This window comes from Borostomias antarcticus, assembly GCF_949987555.1.
Source record: "Borostomias antarcticus genome assembly, chromosome: 23".
NCBI lineage: Eukaryota > Metazoa > Chordata > Actinopteri > Stomiiformes > Stomiidae > Borostomias > Borostomias antarcticus.
Window position 1 is genome coordinate 5,524,508 of NC_140256.1, and position 25,209 is coordinate 5,549,716.

Here is a 25,209-nt window from a genome sequence, read left to right on the forward strand (position 1 = left end):
TTCAGCCACACAGCCACAAAAATTGCTAATGGATGCAAATGGAGGAAGTGTTTGACATTAGGGACACAATAGTGCTTGTTTTAGTGGAGCCAGTCAAATGGTGTACCAAGCTAGGCAATACTGACCCTCTAATCTGGCCCATACCCCCCAGCCAACAAGAGGGGTCTCTATAACTGTCCGGTCAGGGGTGAGAGAGTGTCAGTTTAGCCCCCCAGTGAACACAAGTCAACATGCCATAATCCTCCCTTCACCTAGTGTTACACTTTTGGGTCCCACAATTAGCCGGCCGGCCTGAGCCACCCACACCCTACTGACCTGGGGGCTGGGGCCGGGGATTGAGCTCTGGGCTGGGCCTAGGGATGGAGCCCTGGAGCCTGGACTGGGGCCGGGGAGGGCAGCGGGGCTGGGGCTGGGGAGGGCAGCGGGGCTGGGGCTGGGGAGGGCAGCGGGGCTGGGGCAGGGGAGGGCAGCAGGGCTGGGGCTGGGGAGGGCAGCAGGGCTGGGGCAGGGGAGGGCAGCGGGGCTGGGGCTGGGGAGGGCAGCAGGGCTGGGGCAGGGGAGGGCAGCAGGACTGGGGCCGGGGAGGGCAGCGGGGCTGGGGCTGGGGAGGGCAGCGGGGCTGGGGCAGGGGAGGGCAGCAGGGCTGGGGCAGGGGAGGGCAGCGGGGCTGGGGCTGGGACCGGAGAGGGCAGTGGGGCAGGGCAGGGCAGCAGGGCTGGGGCCAGGCTGCTGGTGAAGCAAGTTTTACATGGCGCTGTGCCGACCGGCCCGGGCCTGGCCACATGGTCCCTCATCTTTCACTGTCACCACACTCATGGGAAGAGATCAAAACAAACACGTGGCGGCAGGGAGGGCCAGAGATGATAAATCGCTGCAATCAGTATCATCAGACAAGCCAGGCTTCACTGTGATAGGTCAACGTGAGATTTGACAGATTCACTGGGCAAAAAAGTGACAGGAAGCCAAGAGTTAGATCTGTGACCTGGATCGCCGTGGAGACTGGGGCAACGACAGATCCCAGAAAAGCAAAGAATCTACTCTTGGCCTATGGAAGCCCAGAATCCACAAGTTCAGTGCCACAAACCTTTCTGAGTGCAAACGCTGGAGCGCTCCGCGTCGATTACCGGTTGGCCCCCGGTTGAGGTGAATTCCACGCCCTGGTTTTGGCCTCACTCTCCACGTTGTCCGCCTCCCATGTGACTTCCTGCTCTTCATCTGGGCCGACGTGGAAGAGTAGCCCAGGAAAGCGCAATATTTCCTCTCAACGCAACCTCCCCAACGCCTAAACAAAAAGCCACATTGTAGCTAATTTTCCTGCGCCCTCCACTATGCATTTCCGGCATGGGCGAGGGTGTGTGTGTGTGTGTGTGTGGTGGAGGGGCTGTCAGCATTTCTCAGTCTAAATCTCTACGCCTCTACACTTCTGACCTCCCAATTTCACCATCAGAGGTCCACAAATGGGCATGTTATCCATTTCCTGCTCTCGGCACGCTGGGATCTCGTCCCACTGTTAAGGGACAAATTGCCACGTTAAATCTAGCTGGAAACTCACAGTTTCACTTTAACATTCTGGGAGGGGGTGGGGTGGGGGGTGGGGGCTGTAGGACTCATCGGGTTACCGTCCCCGGAGTTGGCCGGTTCCTCTGGAGAACCTCTGGGACTGTGAGCAGAGAGCTGAGGCGGAGAGGGAGGAAGAGAGGAGGAACGGGAGGGGGTTCACCACCTCCTGAAAGGTGCATTTAGAGACTGGACCGGCTTTAAAGGAAAGACTCACCCTGCTGAATTAAAGGAACGCACCGGTGCAGGATTTAGCAGCCGCAGTGATTTGAACATGACACCACTGATGGGCCGTTATTAATTACCCTTTCTCTCCTGAGGAGGAATGCGGGGGCGGAAATCACTAACACACACACACCCACGCACACACACACACTGACTCAGGGCTGTAATGGCCTTTGACTAGGGGTCTGCAGAGACCAGGCTATGGTTCAAGTTCATGAAAGTGAAGGCCATGAGTGGTGAGGAGTGAGACTCCTGCAGTAGCTTCAGGCTGGGGGTGGGGGAGCAGAGGGGGGGGGGTCGATGAGCTCCTATAGTGTCTCAGCCTTCCCTCTTCCAGAAACAACATCAGGCCTTCTCATTTAAATAAATACTGAGCCACAGGGGGAGCAGGGTTGGAGGGGCAGGGAAGCAAGGGTTGGAGGGCATGGAGGAGAGGAGAGCGCGCGCGGGGGGGGGGGGGGTGACTCCCTCACTACATTAAAGCCTATTTAGGCTCATGAGCTGGTACGGGGAAGAGCAAAGCAGGCAGTGACAGATCTATAATGAGCGCCGACTTTGCCCTTGCATTTAATACCGGGGCTTAAGACGTATTAGGAACACAAAGGCCGCAGATCCCGCTCAGGAAGAAGAAAGGCCTTAATTAATTTGGGGAGATCACCGAGGGCCCGGGTCCATATCATCAGTCCTTTGTGGCAGGAATGCCAGCTATTTACCGCCAGTCCAATAGGACCAGGGGAGGGCCAAGGTGATGATGTACCGGCCGCTTCGCCACAGATAGGAAAAGGATACTTTTCAAAAGCTAAAAGCTTCCCAGTTTTAAAACAAAGGTGGGAGAGAAAGAGAAGAAGAAGTGATTTTGAAAAGGGATCTGCCTCTCGCTGCCATGCACACATTCCATGCGCTTTTGCTTCTCTCCCTTGTAGCTTCCTGAGAAATCCATTTTAACAAGACCCGATAACATTCTCTGAGAGACTTGGCTCTAACCTCTGTATGAAACTGCAAGACAAACCCGGAAAGGTTTAATAAACCTGTAACAGTAACTAGACACACACTCACTGTACAGACACAGCATCACAAGAACTATATAATGAAAAAACAGTGCCATGCCATACGGGCTGCCGGGTCCCAATGACTTAATAGAATCTCTTGAGAAAGCTTGTGAGTTTGAGTCGTTAGAGAGAGCCGAAGGCGGCCTGTCGTAGCCTGGGCCTCTGAGCCTCTGGGCCTCGGCGGGGCTGGCAGTGAGGAGTGGGCTGCGTGAGCGCCGGGCTGCGCTGGCCAGGCCGCCCCCCGACGTGTTGAAGGGCACAGTTGGCAGCTGTCAGATCTATATTTGTTAACTCTGTAAAGACATGTGGAGAGAAGACCTTCCTTCCCAAAATAAACAAACAGTGGTGGCACACACATCTTCCCAGAGAGCTCCAATTCAGAGGAGGGAGAGTGAATTCATCTCTCTCCAGGTTGGGTTCACAGTTTGACATAGCCTATCACCCAGCTTTGCATGTTTAGTATTTGTAATTAGGGATATAGATTCATCAAGCTGCTCCTTTTATTACAGTGGCGTGTTACAATTTAGAAGTTCAGTAAGGGAACATATTAATCATATCATCACTTTTTATATTGTTCATTATAATTCATATACATTCCTCATTTTGATTATGAAATTATGGTAGTCAATAATGTTTAAAAAATACACCTTAAATAAAAAATAAACTTGCAAATATGTATCAAAATAGCAATGCTGGACCAAATCACTTCCTCTGAATGTTATCACTCTAAAAGAGTGTTTCTATTAAAATAGAAGAACCCTCTGAAAAAAGCTTTTATATAGAATAATGTTCAGGTCAGAGAGAACACTTTAGGGCTCCAAACAGCACCGTATATGGAGATGAAAAATATTTTGGAATCGTAGGGTTCTATATGGAGCCTTTTTTCATAGGGTTCTTCCTATTACCTGGTTCTAACACCCTTTTTTGCCCAGGGATCTCATGAGGTCCAATCTATTTCAGCTACTTTAAATTAATAAATTATGGAAATCAAAACTGCAATTGTGTCTTCTTTTGCAAAACAGCAGGTTTATTAAAGAAGTTGATCTTCTGGGTGACATTTCAACTGTGTGCGTGCAAAATGGACCACGCGTATTTCCCAAGCGCGCTGGACACCATCCTGAGCCTCATCCTTTGTTGATAGCACGCGTCCTGTCAAAATCTCTGAATCTGCACTGCTTATTAAGCACTTAATGCATGCATTATTGATGAATAATAACGAATAATGTGTCCTAAACTCTTTTGTAGATGTAAGCTATAAAGAGTCCCGATAGGGATGGTCAATGTCATACGAATTAGCTTCACAGCTACATTAATGACAACGGGGTAAAAACATACTTTCCGTGAGAAAGTGATGTTTTGTTGTGTTGGAATTTTCCCTGGACACAAGGGGATCGTGCTCTCAAATAGTCATCCATTGTGTTCATGTCCATTGTGTTTTATGCCCATGTCCTTACATGATGACCAAAATATAAACTGAATGAGCAGGGTTGAACAGGAAAGAATTTTCGAGCCAAAAAGGAAGTGTAGCCTATTTACTGTAAAGTCGTAAAAGCCATTTCTCATGCATCATGCTTTTATTTTCTCAACATAGAACCCCTCGAAAAGTCCAAAAAAAGAAAAAGAGAGTTACAATCTTACATTAGGCCTATTTTTTATCTAAACGAAAAATGTGTAGCCATGGGCCTACACTGAGTCTTGTGAAAATACGATGATTATAGGCTATAGTGACATAAAACACCTGCTTAGCTGGTCAACAAGGTCTCGGACCACGCTGTGTCCATTGGTAAGGTTATCATATATAGATCTGACAACACCTGTCGAAGGGATTTCGATTACTAGACCTGAAAGCAAGTCATAGCTCTTTATTCTTGTTTTGTCTTCACTTCCACTGAGCGGATGCTTTGGTATTTCTAGTTCGTTATCTTGCTCCATCGAATTCATGTTATGTCAGGACTACATAGTTTAACAATCGTTAAACGAATAGGTTATATCATAATCGTTATGTTTTATTGATCTAGGCCGAGCCTATATGATAAAAATGTGTTCACCCCACTAAATAAGTGATCCATCTTAAAATAGTTAAAAGGTTAAAGATTTTGTCAGAGGCCTACATCAAAAATATAAAATGTTTTAAAAAAATATATAATTCCAATTAATCGAAAAGAATAATAGAATTGGAATAATAGCCTATCCAATTGAATCCATTTTGATAGATGTCTGTCTGTAAATTCCTGTTTGGACGCTATAAACTAGGCAAACCTAGCAATATGTGGAGCATCGTAGCATATTACGACTTCATTTCCAATTTTCTCCTCAAAACGAATCAAATTAACTCCAGTTAAATAACATCAATCAAAAGGTTAATTAAGTCAAACAATTATAAAATAATCTTATATCGTAGGCTGTATTTAGATCATTCTATCAATGTGTGCAAACTGTAACCTAAATCAAGATGCTGAAATGAATGGATGAATGAATTTTCTAGATTGTGAATTATATGATTCGTTTAAATGTCTGGGATTATAAACCATCCAATCTCAAACCAATCCCCTTTACTCCATGCTAAATTAGGCAAGCTATATAGCATAAGGTCCATTAGCCTATTACACCACTAATATCGATGCTTGCATTTCGTTGTTTTGTGCACTTTTCCCCAAATGTCTGCAGAAAATTAAGGAAGGCTATATGTTGGGCAGCCACTCAGCAACTCAGCTGTCAACGGTCAACTGCTAACTTCCTCCCCGTCTTATTCAAGAATTTAGACAAATATTTTGATAGGATAGAGTTTTGGGGCGCGCTCCGTGGTCCCCGCAGTTCCAGACACCATATGAATGTTAATTGGTTTATGATCAGTACTTGATTTAAAATCCTAATAAAATCGGACATTGTTTCATCAAGGGGGAATAGGCTACTTGAAAAGATAGCTTAGTGAAAAAGGTTTCAGTTGCAAGTTATAGGCCTAGGTTTCATACCAAGAGAGCAATACGACTGTTCAAGAAATAATGCGTCTGAAGCCTTTAGGCCTACATTAAATTCATATCGCACCTAGCCACATCTTGCCAGGCACATCTTGTTCAACAGAATGGCAGCAGCAATTCTCTCAAACAAGAGAATGTAACCTGGTCCACATCACACGTTTTGATCACATAAAATAGGAAAAGAACACGCATTAACATTTGCTAAGATATTTAATGAGGCGTGGGCGGGAGACGTTTTTTGCGATTCATCATGTTACCACAACCGAACACTGAAGCGCAGAGTCATCATCGGACCACACAGGGATGACCAAATATGGCATCATGATTACACTTTTCCTACTATCAAGAGAAAAATAGGCTGCAAGTGACAAATAATGACAAAACTACACAATCTGCGCTTTATTCTAAACGTAGGCCTATAATAAATAATAGCCTAGCTCATGAAAAGATTGAATACAATTATAGCCTAAAACTTTACACCCGATAGGTTATGCCTTCCAAAGATATAGATAGGCTATATTTCCTGATGACAGCCCGATGGGTAGAAACGCCGTGGGCGCTGTTTCACTTTTTCATTATAACTAAAATGGCATAAAGCTCTCCAATTGTTTCTGGAATTCCCTGGGTTAATTTAACTATGAATAAGAAGACCCTTTATTTCCAACATCTTTGCCTATAAACATTGGAATCCAATCACTCCAAACCCCCATATAATTTCCCAGTATAGCCTACATATTCCATTAGAATAAAAGTGAGGATTGGCTTGCAATTTTAATGTCGTCAGGCCTGCAGCAAGATATGCCTATAGTGGTCAAAGTGCCACTGCCGCAACTAAACATGTTTATAATTAATAGTCTCACTAAGCGTTTTAACATTTCTATAAATACGTGGTCCTGCTGTCCTCAGCTCCCCAGACAGGATATCTGAAAAGTGATGTAAAACACGATTTAGGGGACATCAATTAAAGCCTCTTCCCTTGCGTCAACATCAAGAAACCAATCAGATTGCTTGGTCGGAACCGTCTGCCCTGCTCACTAACATTCATAAGACCATTGAGTGCTAATGTAGCCCTAATCAACATTCTCAACGTGGCACAGTGTTGGACATACGAGCATTAATACAGAGATTTTGCAAATTTTTCATTCAGCTTTCAAATGTAGAAATTACGCATAACTTTCAATAAAATATAGTCCCGATGTCTGAATATCATTATAGGGGACGATTTTAAACTTCCGCCTAATCAAACTGAATATAGCCTATGACCTAAATATATATTGACAATGTCCTGAAATAAACGAATAAAGCAATATTTTCATTCACAGAAGCAGTGTAGCCTACTAACAAATGCTTATAAATGTGTCCCTTTTATGATACATTTGGACATTGAGTTATTGGTCAAACATATAATAACATATAACATAAAATCAATAACTCAAACATAATCAATAACAGAAATGCGTGAACTATAGCCAATAAGTGGCTGCAATACGTTCAACTCGATTAGATTGGAAATTGTGCAAATGTGCCGCTAGGCTACGTGGTTTCTTGAGTAAAATAAACATGCATGTGATGTCTCTCACGTGCAATAAAACACGGCTTTTACTTAAAATAGTGGCACCTTTGCTAGAAATCTATTTTTGATATGTTTTCCACCAATCCACCATGCATATACTGTATCTTGATAGAGAATACTGATATGTGAGGGATCTTAAACACGCACACCTGAAGCATAGCATGAGGCGCCAGCAGAGTCATAACAGGAAATACGGTCGGTGAAACAAGCAACTGAAGCTGGACGGTTGGGTTTATATTACGGTTATAATCTTGGCGAATATGAACGTGGGTAGCCTATGAACTGATATTAGTAGGTTACAGTTAATATAAAATCATCATGTATTTGATATAGCCTAGTAAAAAGAAAAAAACGCACAATGCTCAATAAGAACAAGTTAACTGAAGGATAAATATGTCGTGTTTTGCATTAGGCAAGGTCTATGCGCTGAGATGATCGGGTTATTTCCCTTTCATTCTGAAACGGCTGTCTACAAAATGTATAGGCTATAGCCTATGTTAGACTATTCATACAGAGAAGCTATTTTTCCACCTCTGGGCCGCCCATGCAGTCGGTCTTCAAGCAAATTCCTCAACAGACTCTTCCTTTTATCAGGTTCTGTATTTTGTCTGTTATCACCTGAGTATTTACAAAGGGCGCTTCCGACTTGGTCATGATTAAGTGAGCTGGTATCGATGGCATCATCTGATAAAAAAAGAAGAAGAAGAAAGAAATATAATCTTATTGAGGTCGACTAGCCTACTTGATCCTATGAAACATATAAGCCTATTTTAAACCTGGTTATCAACAAACCCAACATATCACAAAGCATTTGAGTATGGTGTAGCCTAAACAGGCTATATTATAAAGAGGATATATTCCCGTTATTGTGGCTATCTGTCCCATAGGCCTATATTTGCATTGGTAATGCTGTGGCTTAGATCCAACAAGTGATCTGAATAAGTGATTCTTGGCTGAAAAACAACAAATTACCACAGTAGCCTGATGTATTTATAGGCACCAAGACAAACATCCCAAACAAACATGGATAATCTGCAAAGACAACAGCACTGCTGCTCGCTAACTAGGTTATCCCATTAGGCCCCTGCTGGCGCGTTATTTAATCGTTCAGGTGTAAATTAGACTCAATCCGGTTGCAATTATAGCAGCTCAACAACAAAACAGAACTTTTGTTGCTATGAATTCATTATGAACCTTGATAAGCTGATAAGCAGGCAGATACTGTACACGCAATAGCTATAAAGGTCAAGTGCTTTTGCAACGTGCAGCCGTCCCTCGCTTTACGCACACGTGTTTATCCTGAACGTTGTTTACTGACTACAACTCGCCATGGACAGAATTTGCAGCTTGCCGTTGTTTCAACATGTCAGCGAGCATTGCATGCACTAACACAGATATGAAACAGCCTACCCTGTTCAAGAATGGCTTTACACCTGTATACGGATCCCACCATCTCCAAATCATATTTAGCTCATTTTTTCTATCATAGGCTACTACACATTTAATGATTTAGAGGTCAAAAGTCTTGTAGACTCAATCAAAAACTATTTTGTACAGACAGATCATTCATGTTTAAATGAATAGGCTACATGGATGAGTGAAGGATGAATGCACTCACCATTTTATTGAGTGCACTTGGACAGTTCCAGCACCATACCTTGATAAAACAAACAAATCAAACCATATCTGTGTGGGGGGTTCATTTAACAGCAGGGACAGTAGTGTGCAGCCTATTTTCCAAATTCTTGCGCAACCAAATAGCCTACAAGCAAACATATAATTTACTGTAAAATTGCAGGACTTTGAAGCCGGACATCCGCAATGACGTTCGAGCTTTTCGCGAAGTGAATTCAAGTTTGTCACAGTGATTGACAAGGTCTTATTCAAATAAAACATCCCGTGCAGAGCGTGCACAGTTTTTTCGAGTCGTGCATGGGAGGCGTGGAGCTCTCACTTTTGACATTCTCTCAGCCGCGCAGCTTCTCCTGAAGGCAGACTAGCGAACTCCCATGACATCACACAGCCACCGAATGTGGGAACAAGGGAAAATCTCCTGTGTGTGAACGATGTTTTGATACAAGAGGACGTGTTAGGGCAAATCAATAGAATCTGAGTACAGGAAAAGTCTTAAGGTGACAATATCTTCAAACAGCCGTGGGAATACTTCGCTTGGACAACCGCGGAGCGGAGGTCTACCTCGCAGAAAGTACCTCACAAACGAATAGAGGCGACATGTAAAACTATTGCAGCACTGCGAATTGCTCGGAGCCTCCTGCTTTCGGGAATAGATCGAATAGGAAGCAGTGGGGAGACGGATTTTCTCGACTTGATTTCTTGCCTATGGACGACAGCGGTCCCCTCTCTCCAAAGGCAAATGCTTTCAGTATTGCCTCTCTGATTTCAGCTGCGGAGCAAGCAGGAAACGCAACATTTGACAAACACAGCTCTGGCCTGAACAAGCAAGACCAGCAGGACTGCTACAGTTCCTTTAAAATGCACTACAGCACTGTCACAAGGGAAATGGAAGGTACGAATGCGCTCGTGACAATAACCTTGTAAATATGTTTGCTGGATATGTTATTGTTGTGATAGGAGTTATTGTTGCCGTTGTCGTTGGCCTACTGTTGCAAATAGCCTACGTAAACTCATAAAAACACGTAACCAAACATTAGTTAATGTAGGGGTAAATGCGTATTAGTCTTAATATTCTTTTAAATATTCAGTCATATATAGGCTACGGAAAGTGTGCACACAATTTTAAACAAATCCAAGGCCGATACTGTGGAGTGGCTAGTCTATAAGATTTAGCAGTAGCCTGTTCCAAATCACACAGCAGCAGCAGTCGCTATTAACTCAATGAGAGGAGTACACATTTTGAAACTGAGGTTAGGGGCGGGAGTAGGCTACACACGGGGCACCACTTGTGCGTAATGGTAAAAAACAGTCCATAAGTCAATTCAATACACAGGGATGGAAATGGGCGCATAATATGTCCTTAATTTAACATTATCAACAATAGACAACGCTGCGTGTTTGTTTGTTTATGCAAATAGGTGTTTGTTTACCTTGTAAAACGTTTACACTCCACTGTGCCAGCTATCCCGTCTATTGTTAGGGGAGGACGATGTGGGCGATACCCTTATCCCAAAGTAAATGGGTGCCGGAAAGGCCATTAAAAGGGTCGCACTTCTCTGTCAATCAGTCTCGTCCCAAGGCGAGGAAAGGCACATTACCTGCAGTTCCTTATCTAAATAGAAATAAGAACCGGTTTTATCGTGAAGGGGAGGCCCTATGTGAGAGATAAGAGAGAAGTCTGGATTGCAGTGGAGCACATAGCAGTAGTGCAGATCAGAGGCCGTTTGGAATACTTTGAACACAATCCATCGAAAAACAGAATGGGTATTTGACTCACATTATAGATTACCATTGGTTTACGCATTAAAACTAAGTAAGCAACAAAAGTTCTGGATGAACTTTTTTTCTCTACACTTTTGGACGTTTGAAATACTAATTGAGAAAAGTTCGATACGTCTAGAGACATTTTAGAATAGGCTGTAGCCTACACATTGGATGCAGCAGCAAGGATTAATGGACGCCAAGACGCACGAGACGGAAACTAATTTAAATTGAAAAGGGTGTACTTTGTCAAAGTATCTACATTTGAGGAAGAAAACTGAACCATTCAACTGATTTTACAATTGTTTTTAATCCATAAGTGCAACGCAAATAATAAATCCAGCTTTTGGAATGATTTCAGCAATATCCAGCCCGTGGCTGACGCAGCTGTCCCATTTTTGCGATGTTGCAGCCTTCACGACGAGCAGCCTAAGCAGTCTCAACACGCCAGGGAGTTACCATCTCTCTCCTTCCCCGGGGGACCCCTACGGCCAACATGAAACCCACTTTGAGCCCTGTCCGGCCGCTCAACACAGCTACAACTACTCGGGGTCGAACCCACCCCAGGCCCAGCAAAGCGATACCGGGACTTCCAACTGTTCCTCCTCGTCTTCAAGCTCCACACCGAACAGCAAGTCTCTAGTGAAAAAGAATCCTAAAGTGGCCAACATTAACGTTCAGTTGGAGATGAAAGCTTTATGGGATGAGTTTAATAACCTCGGAACGGAGATGATCGTGACTAAGGCTGGAAGGTGAGTAGAGCAATATCTCATAGAGATGCATGTCTCATGCATGTTAGTTGCCTATATTTGAACAAATGGCCCTAAAACCACATGAATAAAGTGGGCTTAAGACGAGCGCTTCAAAGGGTTAGAACATTATTGGAGCATTTAATAATTCTGTAGCCTTTTGGCAAGTAGGCTACTGTAGGCCCATTATGAAGTGTCCGTGAAAACTTCATCACAGGCATAAAAATAGAGCATAATTGTCCTTTTGGGCTCACATATTTTGCAACGAAAATCTACCATACAATAACGTCTATTATTAAGAATTGATATGCCTATAACTTAATTTAGCCCTACATCACAGATTATGACGTTAACATTTAAACACATTAAATTGTATGGCTTGCTGATTAAACCATGTTAATGTTGAATGTAACCTCTAAAACATTTTTTTTTTTTTGTGCAAGAAAGAGCAAATTGATATATTAATATTTTCATATTTAGGCTAGTCTAGAGTAAACTCGGGATGTCAGGTTTGTAGATAACACAATTGCAGACAGCTACTAACAACATATAAGTAGTCCTATGTAGCCTAGTGTATATATAGGCCTACTTCTGCAACCTCAAACCTGATGGTTACGGATCATTACAGGCCTATAATAGGGACGGTAGTCCTATAGGGTAATTAAACACTGATAAAACACCCCAACATAAACATTACTTCACCGAGTTCCCTTCAGGGGATGTCATATGCATATGATATTGAATATAAGCAGATACAGACTTTTTTGTACCCAAGCCACATGTGGTTATGAGTTGCGCCATCATAGGTTACAGTTAATTATACGGTTCTTTACAGAAATCCGCCTTGAAGTTTGCCTTAGTTTCAATGTAGACCCAACACCTTCGTTAGCCTAGTCACAGGAGTTTTAGTGGGGAAAAACTCTAGCCTTTACGTTAAAGTTGTTAAAGTTAATTGATATTATATATAGCCTTTATTTGTATATTTTATTATCCTTTCCCTGCATTCAAAAATATTAGGCTATTGTGATATTTGGGCTACCCAATACTTTCAACAGGCTAGATAGTCTTATTAGTAACCCTACCCATCATTTTCAATCAAATAAGCAGTTGGCTAATACCAAATGAAAACAAACAACAAACAGGCTTAGCTGCTTTTTTGTTCTTTTTCTTCTTCTTTTTTTTTTTAGAACCTTTTCATGGCCTTTTATTTGATTGAAGGCCATCTTTCCACGGAAAACTTTTTTCCCTCTTTCTTAATATCTAATGCACTTTATCTAAGGGAGGGTTCATGGAGGCCTGAGGCTCAATTTACCTTCTATCTGCTGCAAACTGACAGCAAGAAGAACATCTGTCATTCCAAAGACACGAGGAAACACAGGATCCGAGTTAGGACACTTAGAGCTACTTTAGCCTCACCTATCCTCAACAGACACTCACTGACGTTAATTGAGCGTTGATGCAGAATCACTTTCACTAGTTTGGCGGATTACCTACTACACTTTCAATAAAACCTTTGTCCGTTGGTTAGTCGGTTGGGCCACAAAAATGTCCACCAACATGCGCGCTTCACATGCGCGTATGGTCACAGCTATTCGCGCCTGTGAAGATATTAAGAGACATTCATAATAAATGCGTGCGTGAAAATGATATTCCAATTATAGACATCCGTATACGTGTGTGTGTGTGTGTGTGTGTGTGTGTGTGTGTGTTTGTGTGTGTGTGTGTGTGTGTGTGTGTGTGTGTCTGGAATCCATCAAAATGTGAAGGAGAAATGCAAGTGAATTGCCTAATGTTATACAGTCTATAGGACACCAAGCCAACCCCAATGCCAATTTACCTTGGGCTGAGTAACTATGTCCTACTTTGTTTAACCAGTCAGTGAATGACGTCGTATACAATTGCTTGATATCTGTCTTTCTTTAACCTCCAAGACAGGCGTCATAACATGTAGGCTAGGCCATAGGCTTCACAGTAGCCGCAATTAAGTTAGACAACTAATGTTCGCTGCAACGATATTTTTCCCCCATTCAATTGTTTTAGAGTATTTATACTGAAAGTAAATTAAGTCTACCCAAAATTGAGTTAGGTAGGCCTACATATTTTAATATGCATTTGGGAAAACCTCAAGACAAATCCACGCATGTAGCCTAGTCATAGACACACATTAAAACTATCACACACACTTGCTGATGACAAAGATTGCGCTAAGGCTGTCGTAAAAAGAAACACATTCTAATGAAAGCTATACCTATGTCTCTCTCTCAGGCGAATGTTTCCAACGTTTCAAGTGAAAATATTTGGAATGGATCCCATGGCGGACTACATGCTCCTAATGGACTTTCTACCAGTCGACGACAAACGATATAGGTAAGACGTGTCTACCAAATGAACAATTGGCCTTTTGCAGTATTAGGCCTACAGTATATTCATAACTATTTTATTCCAGAGGGGCCTATTTCTCTGTATGAGTCCTACGCTGTAGCTGGGTATTCATGTCATAGCAGTGGCCCTAGACAAAACATGCAAAATAAAGATTTTACAATAGGCTAAATATGTAGGCTCTTTTTTTCCACAGGTATGCGTTTCATAGCTCCTCTTGGCTGGTCGCTGGAAAAGCTGACCCCGCAACTCCCGGCAGAGTTCACTACCACCCGGATTCCCCCGCCAAAGGCGCGCAGTGGATGAAGCAAATAGTCTCATTCGATAAACTCAAACTCACCAACAATTTACTGGATGACAATGGCCATGTAAGTACATTGTAAACAACAAATTCAATAGTCACAAGCTATTCCACTTTAAGGCAGTCGGGAAATAACGGGTGTGTTGAACTTATTAGGTTTCCTATCCAGGAAAGTATCTGTGCGTGTTTGTGCGTAAAGGTGCAACATCAGGCATAACGCACACATGCATAGTCAGCTGTAGATGTTATATATACATTATATATTAATATTTTAACAAAGTAGGCCCCACATAAGTTACAATTATGTAAACGTTTAATAATACTGATGGGACATTATTATTTATGTTAATCTATTATAGCCTATATTTATCTCATCGTGTATGCGCAATCATTGTCAGGCGCCAAACACACAAATGTTCTTAATACTTTCCCACTTTTTGTTTACTGCAGATAATTCTTAACTCAATGCACCGGTACCAGCCGAGGTTCCACGTCGTCTATGTGGACCCTCGCAAAGACAGCGAGAAATATGCTGAGGAGAATTATAAGACATTTGTTTTTGAGGAAACACGGTTCACGGCTGTCACCGCTTACCAGAATCACAGGGTAAGATGTCCTACCCCATGGTTTAGAATTTTCGGCTCTATCACACTGTGAACCAATACAAGGGAGGGAAATAAATCTGGTCTCAGCATTTTGTTCAATAAGTCAAATGTAGCCTATGCCTATTTCACGAATAATTTTTTCGACTTTTTCGTTGTGCATTTCAAGATAATATTTGGGCTAATGTAGTATGCATTTAGCTACTATATTGTGGCTATCCTGGCAAATAGAAATATTTATAATGGTTTGATTAATGAGCGCAAGAAGGTATCACAGAAAGAATAGTAAGATAGACCCAACCCCTTGGAGAATCTTTATTTGTCTGTGAGAATACTGAGAAAACATTTAGGTTCAATACTGGGGTATAACGGAAATTTAATTCAGGTATGTGCAATTTCTTTGTCTCTGATGCTCCAGCAGAGCAAGCAGTGTCTTTTTTCTCTTTTCCTGCTGATCTGTGCTATCAGTTTGACCCCTCGTCGCACCTAGAGGCTTCAGTTTGTTGTTGAATTCATTGCTGAAATTCTTGACCACATAATTTAGGCTACATTGGCCAGGATCTTAAGGACTATTGGCAACCGTATTCATTATGGAAGGCGTATATGAAAAGTTGTCTCTTGGCGCATAGCCTTGGAATAACAGGAAGTATTCAGCAAACAATCGATGTTATTATCAAGCAGTTGCTTAAAAGATAACTCATGTCAGACCTATTGTATCTCTTTATGGATTCGTAACATTAAAGTGGAAATTGTCTTGACATTGTCCCTTGTGCTTCTTTGTTGTAGATCACGCAGCTGAAGATCGCCAGCAATCCATTCGCCAAGGGCTTCAGGGACTGTGATCCAGAGGATTGGTGAGCATCCAGCTCTTCATTGGCCAATGATTAATTAATGAAAATATTAACTTTCATGTTCACACGTGTTCACCATGTTTTCTACATTGAATTAAATGAGCAGTCAGCGAATAATGCATTCGTTGCCAACATAAATATATACGTACAGAACATAATAATACATTATACATAATACATAGCCTACAATAATACTTGCATTCCATGCAAAATAATCCAAACCCTGATCTCTATGAAAACCCAGTGCAGCATGAGTAGGCCTACACACATCATATTTTGATGCTTACAACATAGCTCAACACTATGACAGCAAAGATCTCAACAATAAGGCACAGGTCCAGTGTAACACATTGAGTTGTTTTTTTTCTCCATTCATTCAAAGAAATGCAATGTTTGTTTTTTTGTATTACCAGGAAATATGACTCAAAGTGCATGCTTTATCTCCACTATCTCTCATGATGTATAATAATTCTATTTTTCTTTTGACATACATTAAATTAGTATGTAACTGAATACATTATTTCTGCTACAGGCCCAGAAATCACAGACCAGGCTCACTGCCAATAATGAGTGCCTTTGCCAGAACAAGGAACCCAATGTCGTCTCCTCTACAGCAAAACGGCTCGGAGAAAGGTCTGTAGCTCTTTCTCTTTGTTTCCATGGAGAGATGTTCATACAGCCATTGTGTCTTGCCTATCCCAAGTAATAATCCCTGGCTTCAGATCTCTATCGCAATTTCTATTCCACATTCCAAGCTCATGTTGAAGAATGAAAATATGAAGCCACTGAAAATCCATATTATTTACAGAAGACTGAACAATAAAACACTGTATCAACTGCCAATGTTGGTTTGGTGTTGTTGTACAAATGTGCTCGTCCTGATGATCTGGAGAACATCACTGTCCGTCTCTGACTGTTCTATTGATTGATTTCAGATGACAGTAGGCGGGACTACGACAGAGACCCCAGCGGCACGCCCATACACGCCGACCCAGCTCACCAGCTGATGTCGCGCGTCCTCAGCCCTGCCCTCCCCATTCCTGGAGGACTCCACGCCGTGCCCCTCACCGGGGGGCGCCCCAGCCCACCCCATGACCTCCGGCCAGACGGTCACCCACTCCCCCCGGACACCCTGCACCACCACCCTTACAAGTACCCCACCACCTACGAACACTACCTGGGCGCCAAGACCCGGCCCTCACCCTACCCCCTACCCAGCATCAGAGGACACACGTACCACCACCACATGAATCCAGCCACAGCCAACATGTACTCGACTAGCGCTCCGGCTAACTATGACTACGGGCCCAGATAATGACTGTGTCCCTGCTGCTCCCCGGCACACCTGGGCTACGTCTAGCAGCGCCGTGGAAAAGCAAAGACCGCAGGAAAACAACACAACTCTGTCCCCGTGGGCTTATGCAACGTTGTGAGCTGTGGCCTTACGCAACGCTGTGAGCTGCGTTCAGAAGGTTGCGTGTCCCTCGTTGCTGGATAATTCAGAGAGAGAGAGAGAGAGGAGAAAAAACTGGTGTATTTATTTAAGGGAAACCTTCACAGGATGTACAGACAGGTCCTCTGAGGCCTAGCAGAGGTCCGCTTTAACCTTTGAACTCTGACAGCAATAGCTCTGCATTAGGGCACTATTCGCCTGGGCAGTGCTGCAGACATTAAGACAGCAAACAGGAGAGGCAGGATGGCCTTCTCTCTTACCCGGATGATGCATTATCACGGACTGGAATTGATTTTTTGTGTTGGATGCACTTTTTTTGCTTTCAAAAAAGCCATATGTTATATAGTCAACCAAGCTTCTAGATAGACAAGATATTTGCATGTTGAGCTCATCAGAAGGTGTCGAAACACCCAAAATGTTTTTGTTTGAGAAAAAACAAGATAAAAAAAAAAAAAAAAGATTAGAGTTTTGAAGCGTTTAAACATCCTGAGCAGCTCTGAGAAGCTTGTACCATGGCACTGACTTGCAGCAATTCTAAGTAAATAAAGAAGCAGACTGTTCTGTAACTGTAAAATAAACATTAACTTCTTTACATTTAATTTTGATATTTTTTTCTATCAACCCTCCATTCAAATTCCTGTCTGCTGTTTCAAGGTCAGGAAAACCCATGGCTCATTGGTTGCATTGTTCACTTTTCTCCAACTGGATTTTACGCTGTTGAAATGGGTTACGGTGGTCAGTGTTCAGTATGTGTGAATGAGGACTTGGATCCTGTCTAAACACTGGTCCTATACTTACGTTAGAGTTTAAATGTCACGATCCACACCTGGTTCTATACAGCAAAAACAGAGTGCAACAGATCACAAAGACACACACACACACACACACACACACACACCACACACACACACTATCTCTCTTTCTCTATCTCCTCATAGCCTACACACACACACACACACACACACAATCTAACATGCCGTATTCGAAGTTATATACATGGAAAAGTACCAAGCAAATGTGTGTGTGTGTGTGTGTGTGTGTGTGTGTGTGTGTTGTTACGACCTGGCTCATGGCCATAACAAAAAGGGAGACACACACCGAATATAAGTAAAATAATCTGTGTGTGTGTGTGTGTGTGTGTGTGTGTGTGTGTGTGTGTGTGTGTGTGTGTGTGTGTGTGTGTGTGTGTGTGTGTGTGTCCGTGCATCTGTCTGTCTGTCTGTCTGTCTGTCTGTCTAGAGTAAACTGTTTTCCTTAAACAACTGGAAAATCCCAGTTTGGGCATTTGGGCTTTCCCATGCAATTCTATATGGAAAAAAATATTAAGTAATCCTTAACTAGGATTTGACTGTCATGTAAACCCTTACAGAACATGCTTGCAATAATATTATAACATTATTTTAGTAACAATTAACTATTGTTGTGTTTCGTGAAAATGTGTGGTTTATTAGTCTACTGGTTGATTAGACGTCACGTTACAATACCACGAATTTAATTACGTGATTGTATTTGATTTAAAAAAAAACAAATCATTAGGCTACATCATTAGCTACATTTCTTTACTCAGGCAACATTAAAATAAACAACAGTTCCTTAATTGAATACGTTTCCTTTTTTAATGCAAATTTTTAAGTTGGCCTATTTTGCTCAATTTGTCTAGTGGGTCTAATTTAATATGAAGTACAGTGAGTTTGTTAATGAAATAATAAACTCGAATAAATGCAAGATAAATTAAGTCAAATCACACTTTAATTTTAATATGAATAAACTGGACGTCATTTGCCTCCCCGATCTGCAGAGCTAAATCGATTATTGGGCGCGCAGTTGCAAACGGTGACACCGGACTTCCCAGACAATGAAAATCCCTCCGCCACACGGATGAGAGGAAAACACTGAACGCGTCCCTTAAGGGGATATCATTCCTCACATTAAATGGGACAGTTCAGCAATATTTTTAGGTCAAAACCCATAGTCTATCCTTTCCTGTGCATTAGCCTCTCTTTATTTGAAGTCCTATGAGGAATGTGTTGTTGCCTTGTGAAGGATAATTCTTGCTTACAATAATAGACCGTTTGGGGATTTGCGACTGTCATGTGCAATAGGAAATGTAATGATTCATTTGTATTTTTCTCTTCAAACGCAGTGGAGGCTAAATCCCAAGATAGAGAAAAAGGACGTCCGCGTGCGCAGACCTCTAACTGTTAATGGCTCGTGGGCTTGTAAAAGTGCCAGAGGTTAAATAATGTTTCCACTAATTTAAGCGACGACTAATTGATCGTATAATTTCTGTTTTGGGCACGAAAATCAACAGAGCAGGGGCATGAACGGATGTGGTATTCACGGATATTCAGCACATTCTGCCCCATGTAGCCTACATGTAGCCTACGTGTCAGGCACTGAGCGTTAAAAAGGTAACAACAATTACACTAAATTGTTATTTCTTTAACTCTTACTAAATGTAGCCTACAGCCTATAACCCTATTTTAGGCGGGCACATTTTGAGGAGTTTAATAGCGAATGTATCAATGAGCTATTGGAATGTATGAATAGAGCCTATAATTAAACTATCATGGGTATTATATTTAGAGGTTATAATAGAAGCATAATGACGATTGAAACGGAAGGCTAGATTTGTCTGATATGTTAGGCCTTCTGCAATAAAACAAAACATGTAGTTTTCCTATTCTTAGGTAGCCTATATCCTAATAGGATAGGCTGCACATATTTTCCTGATATTCATTATCCCTCAAGACCAGACAGGAAGCACCAGTCTAGAGATTTGAGGCTCCCTTCGCGTGAGCAGAACCCCGGTTGCAGGTAATGAGAAGTCACCCATCAGGAAGGCGAGGACACCGACACCCAGGACTCTTCCGTTAGGTCGACCCAGCTGTGTTTATCCACGCAGCGCTTGCCTTGATGTCGGGCCTGCGGTCACCGAACCTGTGCCCCTCTCCAAGTCCGCTAGGCTATGGTGGCCGGCAGGTGATGTCCCTCCGTGGTCATCTGAGGACTAATTACCGCTTTGACACAACAAAGGATTCTAAAAGTATTAGAGATGTACAAAATAGGAAATATGTACCTCGTTTGTAACATATTCAACGCAACCACAAGTTAATCGCGGTTATAGAGTTGGTAATGTGGACTAATTAGCCTACCTTCCGTCAAAGCAGCAGTGCTCAACAATAGCCTCATTAATAAACGCCACACTTGTAGGAAACCCACTTTATATTGATATTGCCAGTGACGTAAAATATCTGTATTTTTTAATTAAATAGAATTACAGTTGGGCCTCTAGGTTAATTAAATCACGCCTCAAATTTAAAAGGGAGGGTCGCACACTCCAATGCAAATAGCAGGCTATGCTTTTCGAGCCAACGTTTCGGCCGCAAGCGTCCTTCCTCAGCTTTCCGTGGAGTGCGCGACCCCCCATTTTTAAATGTGAGATTATTGTGTCCTTGGGTCAGCACCTCACCAAATTAGGTGTGCGTTTTCTTTATGTTTAATGAAATCAATCTAATGAAATCACGCCTGCCAGAGGAAGCAAACGGAACTGTAATCTGATACTGGGCCAGCAGTTACTTCATTAAGTTATCAAAATAGCAACACTTGTTATCAAGTTATCAAGCTTATTCTTAACTAATTTGATTTATCATATGAACCAGAATTACTTGATGTCGATTGCAATACCACCCATGTATTTTTATGATTACAGAACCGGCATTATATGCTTAGCCTAATCAATCCTATTCTTTCAAGAGTATTTCCTTTCTTTCTTTATTTTAAAGCCGTAGAGCTGTATAGGCACTACCATGCATATACACATCTAACTGGGACGTCTCCAATTGAACCTGCAGAAAACAAACTATTATAAGTATAGTTAGGCTATTGTATTATTATAATAAGTAGTTTTCAGTAATTCTGAATATGCACAGATATATTAAGCCTCAGAAGATATGGTGCCAAAATGTTTGCCACTGACATATGAGGAGAGAAGAATGAATGATAATGCAACCCAAGGCATCCTTTGACACTCAGCTGCATCTGGAACATCTGTTGTGACAGGCCTATCAGAGTTCCCGCTCAGTTTGTTTTACCTCTGTGTACATTTCTGCTGCCGCACCTCGGCAACTTGGCGTTTCTGGGGATAGATATTAAAAACAAGCAGGCAGACCTGCTGGAGGAGTTTACCTAGAAGCAAGGCACGTTTCACATTTTCCCCAGTTTTTCAGCAACCGAAGGTACTGCAGTTTATGTTCCATTCGCCATCGATGATGGATATTTTATGCTGAATATAAAAACACATCATCGCCAGAATGAGAACTTTGATACATGCATATTAGTGTGCACACAATAAACAGAAACAACCCAGCCAGAAAGCATACAGCCTTTGCCTGAATTGGCTCTGGCAGAATAGGATTATTTTCTTACACTGTCGTTGATATTAATTTATATCTTTTATAAACAGTCAGCTCCAGTTCAGCTCATGTAACAGTCACCACCCAGTAACTCAACCCCCCATTAATACACCAAGGGCAATTAAATCCAATGGAGCAACATTGGATAAAGAATCAGAACTGAGCAGGTCTAATAACCAATCAGAAAGCCTCTCTGACCCCTGCCCTACAAGGCTGTGGAGGACACACTTTAGGTGATAACTGAGGCACGGCGTCTATTGTGAGCGCCCTGCCCCGTCATAGGGTCCCTCTTCATTTATTGACTTCCTAAATGATCTATTATGAGTTGATTTACGACATCCCCTCCCCCCCCCCCAACGCACACACCTCTAGTTGTTGGGTCGCTGCTCCATTCAACACACATCTGCACCAATGGCATTTGATTCACCAGAGAATGGACGGAAGCTGCCCCACAACACCTCTGGTGTTTGTTCAAAGCCTACAGGAGATGTAGGAAGCTATTATAGATGGGGGCAGTGCCCACAGAGGTCAGGGACAAAGGTACACGTACGGGGGGTGGGGGGGGGATGGCCGAGGAAGACAAGGACACAGTATACAACAGGGAATGTAATGGACGGGCTTGTCTTTCCTCTTAGTTGCCGGCTTGCATAGTTCATGCTGGTCCGAGCCCTTTGATTCCTCCGGCCTTCCTGTACAGTCTGATGAGCTCCTCCAGTCTGGGTCATCCCAGGAGACGAGGCCTTTATGGAGCAGAACGCTGGTGAGCTGTTTGAAGTCCCGTCAGTATGTCTGTGTGGCTATGTAACGTATGAGCTCCCATGCTGCTCATTGACTCACAGGGATATTATTAGAGACAGCATTGACACTCTGTAGGAAAACAGGACCTCTCCATTTACACTGCAAGTCTGACTACAAGGTAGATGTATAATGAAACAGACAAATTAAGTTTAGAAAAAAAATGCAAATTTAATTGCAAGTCTTGTGTACATATGGGGACAATTCATCCGAATGAAAGCAACATCTTTTATCAATTTATATAAAGACACATCAATATTTCCTCCTCCTACATGTGTATTGTTGTTTTTATGTTGTGTTGTTGTTTTTTTGTCTGTTTTATGAGCTGCTTGGCATTCTTAATTTCCTTCAGGATAAATAAAGTGAATCAAATTAAATTTATTCACTGCATGCTCAGAGGCAGTGTTTGCAAAGGGAAGACATAGAAACATACACTGTATGAAAGAACAAAGTGCGCATATTAGTAACCATGAAGCGATCATGTTGCCTCTGTTGTTGAGAATCTCTAGTATATTGGCTTTCCTTAACGAACAGCTTTGTGTCCTTGGTCTGTGATGAACCCTGTTTGACGAATGCAGTCCAGGTGAGACCGGGGGTCAGTGTTAAACTAAGGCCTTGTAAACAAAAACAACCCCCGGATCACACAGCGGCTCAGGTGTGAATCATACCTCAAAATAAGTCCCCTGAAACAAATCTCCTATCAGATGGGCAAACACAAATAGTTGGACAGATTTGACATTTTTGGAAAAAAAAAGAAGAAACGTACAAATTCCTCCAGTTCAATTGACAACAAAACAGAAGAAATACTGTCTTTTTTTTTTTTTTTTTACATAAATCAGAAATCCTTCTATTTTTTTACATAAACGCACCATCTTCTGGTCCTGGATTGAGAGTGAAGAGTTGATACCAGAGTGCAAGTGTCCATATTTAGTGCTCTGAGCACTCAGTGGCTCTCCCCGGTGTCTGAGACGTCGTTGTACAGGGACCAGAGGCTGATGCGCTGGTCTTTGGAGCCTGCGGCCAGGAGCCCGAGTCCGGGCTGCTGGTGGTCTGAGAAGGCCACGCTGAGCACCATGTCGGTGTGGTGCTGGAGCACAGCCAGCGGCCGCAGCTTCTTCCAGCCGAACACCCGAACGCGGTGGTCCCACCCTGCCGTCGCCAGGATCCGGCCGTCCCCCCGGACGCTCAGCTGGGCGACCCCCGGGTTCACCAGGGCCACCGGCTCCAGGATCTGAGGGATGCGCAAAGACGGGCAGAGAGGAGCTGAGGACAAGCCCGATATCCATAGGCTGCACACGTTTACCGAACGCACGCGCACATACATGCTTATGCAAGCACAGATGCATAGAAGAAAAGTAGGCTATGTATTGTTGTACTATTGCACAAAGGGTAAATCCTTCAGTTGCCAAGTAATAAGTCCCAGTGGATTCTTGCAAAACAAAACAGACATTATGAATGTCCATTTATTCCCCCTGATAGCTGGAATAGAAAGAAAAAGAAAAAAGACATTGTGCAACTATGAGAAAGAAAACGATTATCAGGCATCATTCAGGTCACCCGCTGACTTAATCATTCCCGTCTGGGGCAGTGTGCCCAACACAAACAGAGGGAGAGAGACTATCAGCTGATCTGACGTTAGCGGTCCAAGTGTAGGGCTGGGCTGCTGTTGAACCTGGCCGAGGAACTCCACCAGCAACTCCACAGACTCAATCGTCGGGCAGAAAACATTACGGCACGAGTGGCCTGAGGCAGATCTCTCCCGCCTGCCCTACTGTTTGGTTTGGAGGTGGAGGGCCTTCTGGAGCGCCGCGGACTTTGTCGTTACTTTTGTCGCTGGCGAGGGGAGGGGGGGGGGGGGGGGGGAGACGGCATCTTGCTGAAACCCTTGTTTGCAGAACCGCGTTTCCGTAAGCACGCTCTGACGAATTACTTTCGCATTGAAAGGTCCGGTCGGCGGGAGAGGAGGCCCGATAAATACGCGGCCACGACGGCTGCCTGCAGCGCGATTAGCCCGGCTCCCATTCTCCGTGATCTACAGTGTCCTTGAGACCACATCCATCTCGCGCAGGGGCAACATTGTGACATATTATAACGGATGGCGGCTAGATAGCCATCTTAACGGCCCCGCTGCCGCGGACGTTCCCGGCGGCGAGCGAACGTGCTCTTCACGTGGGGCGCCGGTCGGCGCACCGGGCCGCGGGGATAGCCGAGAACATCTGGCTGGAGGCTGAAATCAAACTGGACAGCGTAAAATTGACTTCATAAGCAGCGTCCTGGGAGACTAATGGGCCCGTGCGGGAGGAGACAGTGAAGAATGTATCTGCGTGCTCCTGTTCAGGCCCAGAGATTCACCAGGCGTTCACCGGTGCATGTGGAAGATATAAGCCAGGTACTCCCTGGCCTGGGCCGAACAATGTGGAATGCGACCGGAGAGAGACTACAGAGGAATGTCATTGATCAAAAAAACCTCGACCAAAACACTAAAACCTACAATGAGAAACCTCTGATAGCCGGAGTCTATGATTAAGCTTCTCTATTGGAATTTGTGGGGTAAAACATAGGCTGTTGTGGAGTCAATGGTGTGAAAGGGCATGTGACTGCCTCGCATTCAAAAGCTACAATGCTACAAACTGGGTCTAAGGGGGTGAAAGATGGATTGTTTGGAACCCCTATTATTACCTCAAGAAGTTGGTATGCCCGAACCCCTCTCCATCTGGTTCACATTATAGGCTTGATAATGATGGGTTAAAGTGTCTATTTTTGTTTGTTTGGCTTCCCATAGTTTGTGTCAGGAAAAGGCATTTAGTCAATTAAGGGGTCACTTGTAAACAGTAAATGGCTGGTCATCTAGTTCTAGCGTCACTGTCCCATGGTTAGAAATGTCGA

The 25,209-nt window shown here is 43.2% G+C and overlaps 2 protein-coding genes across 3 annotated transcripts in view; one reads left to right on the forward strand and one right to left on the reverse strand.

Moving 5' to 3' along the window:
- Positions 1-9,710: 9,710 nt before the first annotated feature.
- tbx1 (T-box transcription factor 1) lies at positions 9,711-16,975 on the forward strand (the record flags this gene model as incomplete). The annotated part of the gene is made up of 8 exons (XM_084457358.1): positions 9,711-9,909; positions 11,191-11,530; positions 13,793-13,894; positions 14,103-14,274; positions 14,658-14,813; positions 15,596-15,663; positions 16,193-16,293; positions 16,596-16,975. Exons 1-8 carry the CDS (start codon positions 9,723-9,725, stop codon positions 16,973-16,975), a joined length of 1,506 nt encoding a protein of 501 aa, XP_084313484.1. The 5' UTR covers positions 9,711-9,722.
- A 5,547-nt stretch (positions 16,976-22,522) lies between these two features.
- The window catches only part of gnb1l (guanine nucleotide binding protein (G protein), beta polypeptide 1-like), a 16,852-nt gene continuing 14,165 nt past the window's right edge, over positions 22,523-25,209 (reverse strand). For both annotated transcript variants that reach the window (XM_084457222.1, XM_084457221.1), the window contains one exon: positions 22,523-23,554. In XM_084457222.1, the coding sequence (XP_084313348.1) occupies positions 23,267-23,554 (288 nt within the window). In that variant the 3' untranslated portion in view covers positions 22,523-23,266. The remainder of the gene's footprint in view (positions 23,555-25,209) is intronic.